Below are 12,530 nucleotides of genomic sequence, written 5' to 3'. Positions count from 1 at the left end.
AGGAGCAGAAAGTTTGATTCAATGGCACTTGAAAAAACAAGCATCCTAAAAGTGCAGCACAGGGTATTAAGCATGGAGCTACTCACGAGTCAGTCATCAGTTTAGGTTCTCCACATGAAGCACACCAAAAAATGCAGCTACCTCTGCATGGATGTTGAAAGCCAACTCAGCCCACATTTCAGCCAGCAGGGAAGAAAAGAAAGAAGTGCCAAACACCTGAGGACAAAGCCCAATCTTACAGGCTTCAGTCCAGGAAAGCAGTATAAGTTGAAATTCAAGCCAGAACATAATTGCCTCACTGTATAGAAATGGACTTCAACACTGGCAACTACAAGAGTACCATGGATTTTTTTAACATTCATACTGAGAAAAAGAAGTTTAGCCTTCAATGTCCCATCTGAAAAAGGCAAGCACACAATACATGACTTGTATCTTCTTTAAAGGCAAGTAGAAAAGGGCTATTAAATCTCCCTGCACAGCTTTCAAAGCTTTACTGAAGCTGCTTTCCATTTCAGAAATAGTCTATTTATTGCCACTGAAACATATGGAATGAATTATTAAACCTTCCTAGCAGAAGCACCAGCTCCATAGGTAATGTCAAAGCAGAGGCACTCAGCTCTGTGCTGTGTTTAACCAGGCCAACAGGTGCCTAAGGCACACACGTGGCCTCATTACTTTGTTGGGAGCACTGGCTCTTTACACACAACTGACAGCAGGTCAATATCTCCACCTCCCTGATCTGAGAGCCTGTGAAATCACTCAGAGCTAAAGGCTCCCACCTGAGAAAGGAGCAGCACTTTGAGGCAGGTTCATGGCTCACCCCTCAAACCTGGCAGCAAAGGCAAACAAGACAAGTCAAGGAGGGCTGTCCTTGTCTAAAGCCAACTCCAGGAGAATGGCAGCTCTCAGGAGGCAGCTCTACTGCCCCATGTGCCTGACTGGAGACCTTCTCAGAGCTCTTCCTTCCAAGGGACAGTCTCCTCCACCTTTGTCCCCTCCTCCCTACCAGCTTTCTTAGTTGGGCTGACACAATAAAAAAGGCTGAATTGGGGTAAACCAGCAGTCTGGACAACCCAGCATCCTGGCCCTCTGGTGACTAGAAGGTGATGTCTGCAGAAGGGCACAGAGCAGGGAAGTGTGGAAGGATCCTTCCCACAACACCCTGTCAGCTCCTGTCAAGGTGTGCATGTATGCACGTATATCTCTATACACAAGCACACTTACACACACTGACTTTCCCTTTGAAAAACACATCATTCACATTTACAACCCCTGGCTAACATTACACCCTGCCTGCTCCTGAGCAGTGGCTGTCACCACCACCGTGTCCCCTGACAGCACACAAAGCTCTCTGCCCCCAGCAGCCTTTGGTGGGCTGCACTCTCCTTCCTGCAGCAGCAAGAGGCTGAGCAGCAGCCAAGCTGCACACAGCTCAGATCCAGCCTGCATACTGAGCAGCCTCCAGCTTTGTGCCTGACACAAAGGTTAATGCCAAAAACCAGCCAAGTCCAATTCTTTCACTTTGCTGAGCGAGTGAAATATTTCCAGCCATAAGTGAAGCCACAAGGCTGAGCAGAACATCACTCAGCACATGTCCCAGGGAGGGAGACAACTTCCCAGAGTCCGTTACACTCATCATCCAATTAGCTTAGTGTGGCTGGGTTAAAAGAAGAAAAATCAGAAAGAATTCCTCGTGTTAAATGTTCAGTATTCAAGGGACTGGTACCAGGCAACGACACAAACAGCTTTTCTATCCCTGAGGAACACTGAACTCATTCTGTGCCACACAAACTGCCAGAGGTGTTCATGGCCATGGAGCTGGGCTGGCCCTTGGCTCTTCCCCAGCCCTGCACACTCCAGTGAAGAAGCTCCCTTGCTCCAGGGACACAGCCAAATCCAGCTGAGCCTCAGTGCTGGGTCTGTCAAAAGCCTTCATTGAAACTTTAGGCCAGGTGACCACAGTTTTCATCACCCCAGCATAAACCTTTGATTTTTAAACAGCTAAACCTGCCCATGTGGCACCATTGAGGCAAGAAGGGAAAAAAAGGCTCTGGAAGTGCAAGTGACTTCATGGAACTTTCAGGCTCCAAAGCTGGAACACGTACAGGAAGTAAGCAGAGTAAACAAAAAAGAAAAAAAATTAAAAAGAAAGTGAAACCAAAAGGAGCATCAGGGAGAGCTACTCCCATTGCTCCCAGGGCAGGAGAGCTGGATCACCACAGGACACTGCCCTGGGCAGCCTCACAGACACCTCAGGGACCCAAAACCCAACCATGCACACAGAAACCATGGGGGCTCTTTAATAAGAGCAAGCACACTGCTGAGATTTATTTATTAGCTCTCCAGTGCCAGAGACCAAAGATGTTCAAACTTTTCTGCTGGCAAAAGATACAGTTCAAAGAACACAGCAAGTTTCACTGAACACCAAAGTAAATGTCAGGTCAAATGTCAAGCTTTCATAAAGCCTCAACTGCACCAACATTTGTCTGTGTATTTTAAAAGCAAAAAAACTTGCTTCAGGATTTTGGAAGAAGATCAATCAGCTCTTCCTAAAAAGCAGGAAAGATAAGTTTTCAAAAATCATCCTAAGAGACACCCTCAGCTTAATTAAAAGGGGCAGATTTCAGAATTTACCAAAGAGAAAATACTGCAGATTGTCTGGTTGAAAACTTACTTCAAAAAAGATCAAGATATGCTATTTAAAGTTTTTTCCACGTGACTCATATCAAAAACACAAATTTGAAGAATTAATGGCTTAGAGCCTTTAACTCATCTCTAAGACTGATTCAGCTACCATAGAATTGTGTTCCAGTAAGAGACAGAGGATGATTTTATCTGGGAGAGATATTTTACACTTCCATGCACATACTCTCAGAGATCACTGACACATTTCCAACATAAAAATGCAAGAACCTGGATGCTCCAAGCAAATGCACCCTGACAGAAAGCAAAAGCTGCCCCTGAGAAGACCAAACCATCACATTTCACAGCCTTTTCTGAGATTTGTCCCCCCACAAGGCTAAGAATTATTACATTTATTGCACTGTTGTTATTTTAATGGATTAAAGCAAAGGAGGAATTGGGTCCTCTGATCAAAGACACCGGCCAAGACCAACTGGAGATGCTAGAGCCCCTACTCCCCATGACCACGGGGACATTGTCCCCACGTTTGCCAAGCTGATGTCCTACTACAGCAGCAGGACTCGTGAGCAGCTGCCAGGAGCAATTTGTTCTATTCCTGGGCTATCCGAGGCCGTGCACTCAGTGAATGGACAAATGATTTAATTTCCCTGGGCCAGATGAACATCCTCTTTACAGGCACAGCAGGATGCTCCTAAAATGAGCAGAGAGGCTCTTAGTTTCAGACAGTGCCAACCCCACTGCCCCCTCCTGCGTGGCCTTTCAATGATGTCCCCAAGTAGAACAAATGAACCCCTATTTGAGAGTCCCCAATTAAGCCAGTGAAGCTAATCACCACCCTGTTGACACCGTGTTCCTCCTCTCCAGGACCCCCTAGCAGAGCTGGGCTCAGGTTGCCAGGGTTCCCAGCCCAGCTCCTGCCCCACTGTGGCCACCCTCAGCTGACAGGAAGGTGTTTGAAAAGCCCATACCCCACCGTTCTGCTGCCCGCATGCACCAACTGTAAAGTTGGGTTGCCTTAGTTACCAGCAATAATTACAGATGTCTTTGTAGATTATGTGAAAGAATAAAAGCCTTCCTTTTAGAGATAAACTGTCCCCTGGCAAGATTATTGCCGTGCAGAGAGCTGGTAAACCCCAGGAACAAAAATCCCAGCTCTGCCAAATCCAGTTCTAACACTGGCTTTATGGGAGCCAGGAGCTCACCCTGAAGGAAGGGCAGATCTCAAATGCAGTCTCCTTCAGAGCACAGAAGGGCAAGGTTCTGCTCATGTTTCTGGGAGAACAGCCTCCAGGCTCAGCTCGCAGCCCAACATGAACACCACAGAGCCCCCCTCCACCAGGCTCTCCCACTGGGGATGGCACACCAGACATGGCCAGGCCAGCCTCATCCCACTGTGCATCCCTGGAGGGTCCCTGGGAACTGCTCTCCTCTCCTGCCTCAGCACCACAGGCTGAGCTCTGCTCTCCTGGTTGGTCCCCAACACTGCAGAGCTTCAGCACCACAACCAAAGAGACCCAGCCAGGCTCAGAGTCCTGCACGGGCAATCCAGCACCTCTGTAGCAGCTTCATACCCCTGGATTCACTTAAAAGTGCCTGCTAACCATGAATTTCCAAAGCCTGTGGAGCTTCTTTGGGGGATATGTAAGAATCATCACCAGGAAATGTTAATCTACATTTCTGAGAGGTTTGGCATCACTCTGGTCTAAAAACCTGACAGATGCCCAATAGCAGTTAGTAGTCTTCAAAACCTTAATACCTGTGCAAAAATCAACAGAGACCAAAATTAGTCTTAGTTTTACTCTAAGCACAATGAAAAATCATTTTACTTTAACTGGCCTGATTCTCTGTTTAGAATCAGCACCCCAAATCACAGGACAAATACATTATGCCCAATAGTTTTATTCCTCTAGTCAGGCAGACACAGTAAGGAAAACATGTCTATGTAATGGCATAATTATAAAAATCTCAATTTCTGAATTTGTCTTTAGGTACATACAAAGGTATTAAAAAATTATGACTGAAGGGATCCACATACTGAACTGGGTTTTGAGAGGATTTCAGAGAAATGCATTTTCATTAAAACATATGGGAGGCAGCGTAATGCAAAGGATTATTTTTCTTTTAATAGCAATATTATTTTCCTATTTTGTTGATTTTTTTCAGTGCCTAGATCAACATGGAGACATCAGCTTAGGAAAACACACAATTGGCATACAGCAGATCCCTAAAAGGGTATTCATATCAAAGAAGACCTCAGGGGGAAAGAAGACTTTGGGAACTAGTGAGAAGAAAAGTCCTTGCTGACACTAATGGAAACAACACAAAATAACTCAAATATGACAATACCATTTGCTTTCAAAGACAAGTATTGTATTTCTCAGATACCACAGACTACCTTCACTTAAATATAAAACCACAGGTGTTTTAATATTTTAACAAAAATTAGCATTCCAGAGGGTTTTTTCCTATTCAAACTCTTGCAAATTCAGAACCAGATTATCATGCCTAACTGCAAGCCTTATGCAATTTCTCCATAAAATAGAAGTACCATCATTTTACTATGAGCACAGTAAAAGAAAAGCAGGATTCTGAAATATTTTATTGCCACACGTGAATGTTTCAGGTTAAATCTCCCTTGCCCTCAGGTGCTTCTGCTCATGTGCAATGACATGGGCACATGATACCACTGAGTGTCCTGGGTGTGCAAGTTAACAGGATATTTGAGTCTGGGCAGGCTCAGGACCAGAGTCAGAGGTGAAGTGAGCACCAACAACACGGATCCTCACCGACCACAAAAAGGGAAAATGCAATAATATTAAAAACCAGGGGGAACTCTGCCAGAATGAAAGCCACCAAGTGTAAAATTTGAGGAGCAATCTGCCCAACACAGATCTGAGTTTAAATGGGGGGCAAAAGCACAGCACCAAGCACAGACTGAGCCCACCAAGCTCATTTCTGAGCACCTCCTCCCAAGACTTGCTCTGACCAGCCAAAGCAGCCCCAGCACAGCCCCACACACTGTGCCCTTTTAACCAGAAAGCAGGTGAATATTTCCAGCTTTTCTTGCCAAGAGTCAAACCCCACATCATTACTGCCCACAACCAGTTCAGGATTGCCTTCCTCTTCCCAAAAACTAGAAATGAAAGCAGCAATTTGGGTAATCATTCCTCACTTCCAGAGGCAGAGAACATGCTGATGGGGATAGTCATTCATGCCCTAAAAACAGATGGTCTGGAAAAAACAGGATAAGGTAAAACAGTCTAGGTATTTTCCCAGGGGCTTTTTCACCACTGTATCCCCAGAAAAAGGCCTCCAGTCAAAATGAGACCATTGCTGGTAGCCATCAAAAAAAAAAGTAACAAACAACTGTGCCAAGGATGAGCCCAGCCTGGGGTATCAAAACAGCTCTGTTCCATTTCCTCAAACACAGGCTCATTTATAAAAATAAAGAGAAAAAAAAAATAAAAACAAACAAGAAAAGGAAATCTCATTCCATGAGCTGGCATCTAGCGTGACAAACTAAGATTTCAAGGCACTTGAAATTAATTAATGTTTGGATTAATATTCAGAGGTGACTATTCACACCATTAGGGGAAGCAGAAGCCCTGCAATGAGAAACGTGGCAGGATGAAAGGTTTTGCACATTAAATACACAAACAATTGCAACCCTTGAGTCACAGAAGGGTAGAAAGCTGCCCTTTGGAGCTTGGAAAACAACTCCTACAGGCTGCTGTGAATGTTTTCCCTCAACAGAAGGAAAATTTCCTGAATTTGGGGGTTGACTCCAGCTTAATTTTCTAATGTATCATATTTAAACAAAACTCCTGTCAAGCCCTGACATTTAGTCCTACCAGCAGGTCAAGCCCCCTCTCTGTTCCCCCACTCCCTGCAAGGTCACCAGCACAAAAGGAAGCACTCAGCATATCCTGTTCTTAAAAAAATATTGTAAAAAACCCAGAGCAGTTTAACGTTTCATTTGAAGAAGCACAAGTAGCTTCTGGTGTGCAAAAGGCACCTGACAGAGGGGAGCAATGAGGGCAGAGCCAAAACACTGAACATCTCTGGCATTCACGAGGTCCCTGCGCAGAATAATATCTTTTATGGGTTCAGTGGACATTAGGTCGACTCTGTAAACACTTCTTCACCCGGGTTTTGGAGCAAAATAGCTGCCTGGCAGGAAATAAAGTCTACACGGCCCGGCTACCGTGCGAGGGAGGCGCGGGATGCCCTGCACTGCCCGAGCACCGCACAGCGCCCGGCAGGAAAACCGACCCCAAAGCACCCACGGGCGTCAGGGATTTTCACTCGTGACTCAGAAAAGCAGCGAATATCAGCGACTCTGTCCTGAGCGGAATGCCGAAGTCGGCTGCCTGATGTTCCAGGCGCAGGCAGGGCACACACACCAGCCCAGCACGTTGTGCCGGCGGGGCAGCTACCTACCCCCCTACCCCCCTGTCCCGCATCCCACCCCCTTGTCCCGCATCCCGCCCCTCTGTTCGGAATTCCACCCCTCTGTTCGGCATCCCACCCCTCTGTCCCGCATCCCACCCCTCTGTCCGGCACCCTTCCTCCTTGCCCGGCATCCCACCCCCCTGTCCTGCATCCCACCCCCCTGCCCCGCACCTCCATTTTAGCGAACACCCCCCGACCTGCCTCCCTCACGTACTTAATTCCATCCCAAGCGCATCGCACGGAAGCCCCTCGGCTGCTCGGCAAGGGGCTCCGCCGCTGTCACCATGACATTGCAACATCCCCGGGGCTCGGCGGGCTCCCGCGGCAGGAGGCGTTCATCCCCGCCGGGGTCCCCGCAGCCGCGCCCCGCATTCCTGCGCACAGCCCCGGGCAGGGCATCCCCATCCCGCAGCGCTCCGGGCGGACACAAAGGCTGCCTGCCGGCGGTACCCACCTCTCCTCCTCCATTGTGCGGGGCGGCGGCGGGGCCGGCTCAGCGCCCCGGGCCCGGCATGGCTGCGAGCGGCCGCCCCCGCCGCGGAGCCGCTTCCTGCGGGAGCGGAGCGCTGAGCGCTGCGTGCCGGGCGCGCCCCGCCGCTCCGCACCGACTGCCGCCGCTCCGCCGCCGCCGCGCAGCCCCCTCCCCTCCGCGGCGGGGCTTGCGAGCGTCTCCGGGCAACGGCAGCACCGCCCCGCACCGCCCTCCGCACCCCGGGCCCGGCACGGCCCCGCTGCCGCAGCGGAATCGGTCAGGGGCAGCCCCGGGCCGGGCCGGCCCGAGCGGGACCCGCCGGCAGCGGCACCGGCAGCGCCGGCCCCGCGGGGCAGCCCCCGGACCCCGCATCCGTCCCCTGCCGGGACTTGTCCTCCGGGTGGCCCAAAGCGCTCCAGTCCCTGCGATCCACGGACTGGACTGGAGATTCAGTGGCTGAGCATCCCCAGTGCCGAGGTCAAGCCCGCGCACAGGGCAGCGCAGGAGAGGAGCGGGGGGGTGAGGAAGGAGAGAGTCCCAGCTCCCCGAAGTCTCCCCACTCCCACAGCAGAAAGCAGGATCTTGCCTTCAGTTCCACAATTTATCAAAGCCTTCCTGTCCTTTATGCAATCTATCAGGCCAAATGGATTTGTTATAGATAGACCCTGCATAGGCAACATGGGTCCTTCTCAACTGCAGGTGCTATTTAGCCCAAAGCATTGAACTAAATTACATTTGTCATTTTTATTCCAATTGATACATATGAACAGAGTTCTGCATAAATCTTTTTCTAAAAGAATTTTTCAGTTGTATTCTGCACCAGTGAGGCCTTTGAGGTTAATTGCATTAAAGACAAGAAACATTTGCCTTCTTCATTACTCATCCACTCACAAAATGTTCTTGTGCAAGAGGAAGAGATAACTGGAAGTATCAAGAGATTTCTCTTTGAAGATGCCATTTCATCTCTTTTATAAATAAAATTACCTTGCTCTTGTATGTTTCTCCTGAAGCCATGTCCTCAGCCCAAGTTTCATACATCTTTTTAAAACCTATCAGCAATGATGAACAGATGCTATTGTGCCTTCCAGAGGAGGGTTTCAAAAGCTTGTTGAGAATCTTAATGACTCATCACCCTAATTGTTGAGGTAAGAAAACTTAACACACCTGAAACTTAAAGGCCTTTATCAAAGACACATGGGGATCGAGAGTCCTGCTATTTAAACACCATTTGGCAGCCTACCCCTAAACAGAAGGAATACAGATAAAGCCATGAAGTCAAACCTCACACACAGTTCAGGCAAAATTCCTTCATTTTCCCTAGAGAATCCTGTTAAACTACCAGTTTAAAACATCCAGATCCTCGAGTACTTTCCCCATGTCCAGTCTTACACTGTTGATGCACAACATGCAAAACTGCAAGACACAAGCTCCAAACAGAGAAAAAGCCAGTATATAAAAATAGTAGAATTTACCTCATAAATGAGGGCTAGAACTTGTTTCCTCTGAGTAAATCCCTCAATAATCATAAAAAGTCCAGATACAAGAGCAAGTCCTGAAACTGCTGCAAAGTGCCTGTGTATTTTTATTAACACAAAGTTTCTCAATAACAAAATATTAGGCTTTCACCTTAAAAATTTACATCTCACTCCAATCAACCTGGGAGCAAAGCACCTAAATTAAACCAAACCAGCAATACCTTCTTACATGCTTTGTCCCACAGGCTTGTGTACCACTGGATTCTACAAATCCTGAAAGGTACAGTGACAGAGAAGTTAAACAGTGAATAGTCCTTGCTGGAGTGGAACAAAAGCATGTTCCAATAATCAGAGATTATTTTTACAGCAGCCTTGCAAAATAATCATGTTGGTAACAACCCCAAGGCAAAAACTTCTTGTTTGTTTTTAAGCAAAGACTGGTATCTTGAAAAAGCATTCAGCTAAAAGGAATGAGTGACACCTGATGGGTGGAATTTTTCCAGCCTCTTTCAAAAATTTCTACTCTCAAGTAGTCGAAAATTACTCCTATATCTAATCTACCTTCAATCACTGACAACCATATAACCAATTCTCAGAGTAGAAAGGTCCCCAACACCTGTTCTAGCCAGTCCCACCATCCCTCAGCCCATCAAAACCTTCCCAGATTCCTGTGACAATCTTCAGATCTACGGTGAAAGACCAAAGCCCCCAGTTCCAAGGAGCCACAGGGAGACAAGAGAGAAAAGCATTGCCAGTGTCTCCACAGCAGCAAGGAATTTCTTCAATAAAAGTGGCACAAAGGGAGGGAATAAAAACAATCCCTACCAATCTGATCCAAAACTCTCCTGGCCCAAAAGTCAGCAGCTGGTTTAATGCTGAGGTTATAAGGAAAGGACACTGAGTGCTTACAAGAACTTAATTCTGTGAAGAGCCCCAATACAATCAGACAGCGCCTTGTCAATCTCCACAGCCTCTGCAGAAGCCTGAAAGGTCACTGCCCCTCCCCAAAACCCAGCAGAAAGCAAATGGCATCAAATTGGGAAAAATCCTTCCTACTTCTACAAGGCAAACTGCAAGAGCTGTGAATCACTGCATCATCCAGCCTGAATACAGTGCAAACAATTCAGGAGCACCTCACTCCCCTGTACATACCTGTTTCCAGGTATACACCAATATTCAGGCTCCAGAGACCCATATCAAGAAATTCCTATCTTTAGCAGCTTTTGTTTAGTTGCATAATCTCTTCCTTGAAATTATTAATCAACTTCCTTCCGAAATCTTCAAAAATCTTCCTTTAAAAAAGGTTTCAGCATTGAAGAGCTGGGAAAGGTGTAAATAAAACACTGCATTTACAGAAGATTCTAAAGCTGCATCTTCGCAGCCTAAACTATTTTTCATTCTGTTTTTTTTAGAGATACAGATATTTAGATAAAAATATATGTTGATCTATATAAACATATTTATTTTTAATGCATATATTAAGTATATATATTTATCTTTGAGTGACCAAACTGATCTCACCCTGAAGCTGGTCCTGCTTTGAGGGCTCTTTGAACAAGATCATCTCCAGAAGTCCCTTCTAAATAAACTTCTTTTGTCATCCTAATTAAGTAGATACCCATTTAGATAGATCTGTATTTAGACCATATGTTTTCTTGGAAAAGGTTCACTAAGGATATTAATATAAGAAATGCAATGTATAGGGTATCTGCTGGAACAGCTGCCTTGGTAGCTCCCAGGCTAAGTGCAGTCACTTGGAGGTGCTGGCCAGGTACTGGCTCCCAAGGGACCTGGAGATGCCTCAGCAGAGGAGTCCTGAGGGTATCTGCTGTCCAGCTGCTGCTAGAATTCAGTAACAAAACCAAATCAGCAGCTACAATTTACCTACTGCAGCAGCTCACAGGAATCCAAGTTCTTACAAGGCTCACAAGGATGGGAGACCTCCTGGGTGAGGACCTTCCCAGGGCTGGAACCAGGGATGTTCTGGCAGTGAGAGACTCCCACGGGTGGGCTGTGTTCTGAAGCCTGTGATTGCAGAGCAGGGGCAGGAGCAGCCAGGCCAGCATTGCCCCGGGATGAGCATTGCCCCGGGATGAGCATTCCTGTGGGTGCCAGCATTCCGGTGGGTGCCAGCATTGCCCCGGGATGAGCATTCCCCTGGGATGTGCATTCCGGTGGGTGCCAGCATTGCCCCGGGATGAGCATTCCCCTGGGATGTGCATTCCGGTGGGTGCCAGCATTCCCCCGGGATGAGCATTCCCCCGGGATGTGCATTCCGGTGGGTGCCAGCATTCCCCCGGGATGAGCATTCCTGTGGGTGCCAGCATTCCGGTGGGTGCCAGCATTGCCCCGGGATGAGCATTCCGGTAGGTGCTGCAGCAGCACCAGCCTGCCCAGCGGCGCTCTGGGCTGTTGCCCTCTGCTGGCACACATCCCACTCCCGAGCTCCTGCAGGCCAGCACAATCTGCCTTCAGAACATTGCTTTCCTTTACTCTTTTGTACAAATCACAATTCCTACAAATGGTGGGTTTATTGCAACAATTTTACAATAACATTACCATCTTTAGGGCGACGACCCCTGACCATCTTCACCCTCATCTGTGATTTCTGGGGCATGAGCCATTCCACTGCTCACCTACCCAGCATTTACCCAGCAGCTGAAAATGCTCTTCCTGCTGCCCTCCTGACTCTTTCCCGGAGCATCAGTCACGGATGTCACCCGCAGTCACCTGTGTCAGAGGCACACACTTCCTGCCCTGCAGTCACATTACATATTTATCAGAAATTTGCAGGAAGATTTTCAGATTGATTTTATTGTTTAGAATTCAGTGCTCAAAATTAAAATCAGGAAGAAGGCTGTAAAGACTACTCTTGTGGGCACTGGAACAAAAGCAAAGGCCAATATTCAGTTGCCTAAATCTACCAAGTCTCTCTGCCTCCTTAGAGTCTGCACCTACTGAGTGCACAGTTCTTGCTACAGGCTCAGAAAAAGACTGAACTTGGGAAAAAAGTTTAGGCTATGGACCAAAAAAGTGGGATTTTTTACCAAATTTTTTCTAAGATATAATTTTAATGTGATTCTTCATCTTTAAAATATAACCCTAAATGCTTCCTTATTACCTTCTGTAATAAGGGGAAATTATCCATATGCTTCATAAAGATGTATGGCTGAATTAATATTTGTATACTATAACTTAGAGAGAACAGCATAAACAAAGCTATTCCCATTCAGGATCTCAACACCATAACCCAAGTCTCTTGCTACTGTTATTCCCTGCACACTCATTTGTCTTGCTCTCTTCCTGGAATTTTTTAAAACATTTCATTTCTTGCTCTTTGCATTTCTTCTTTCTTTGCTCTTTGCAAAGCCAAGAAACACAGCCAACCACCCTCATATTGTAACATAATGTGCTGCAACATCAACACAAATGAGTGAAACCCACAGATGCTATACACAAAAGTTCAGACAGGATTGTTTCTGCAGGCA

At 47.1% G+C, this 12,530-nt stretch overlaps 1 protein-coding gene across 1 annotated transcript in view; it reads right to left on the bottom strand.

Annotated features, from left to right (window-relative positions):
- The window catches only part of KLHL3 (kelch like family member 3), a 48,827-nt gene extending 41,151 nt beyond the window's left edge, over positions 1-7,676 (bottom strand). The window contains exon 1 of the mRNA XM_066560413.1: positions 7,550-7,676. Coding sequence (XP_066416510.1) covers positions 7,550-7,563 — 14 coding nt within the window. The 5' untranslated portion in view covers positions 7,564-7,676. The remainder of the gene's footprint in view (positions 1-7,549) is intronic.
- Positions 7,677-12,530: the final 4,854 nt, after the last annotated feature.

Source organism: Molothrus aeneus, chromosome 15, assembly GCF_037042795.1.
Source record: "Molothrus aeneus isolate 106 chromosome 15, BPBGC_Maene_1.0, whole genome shotgun sequence".
Taxonomy (NCBI): domain Eukaryota; kingdom Metazoa; phylum Chordata; class Aves; order Passeriformes; family Icteridae; genus Molothrus; species Molothrus aeneus.
Note: the sequence above shows the minus strand (reverse complement) of the source record. Positions and strands in the feature narration are given on the sequence as shown.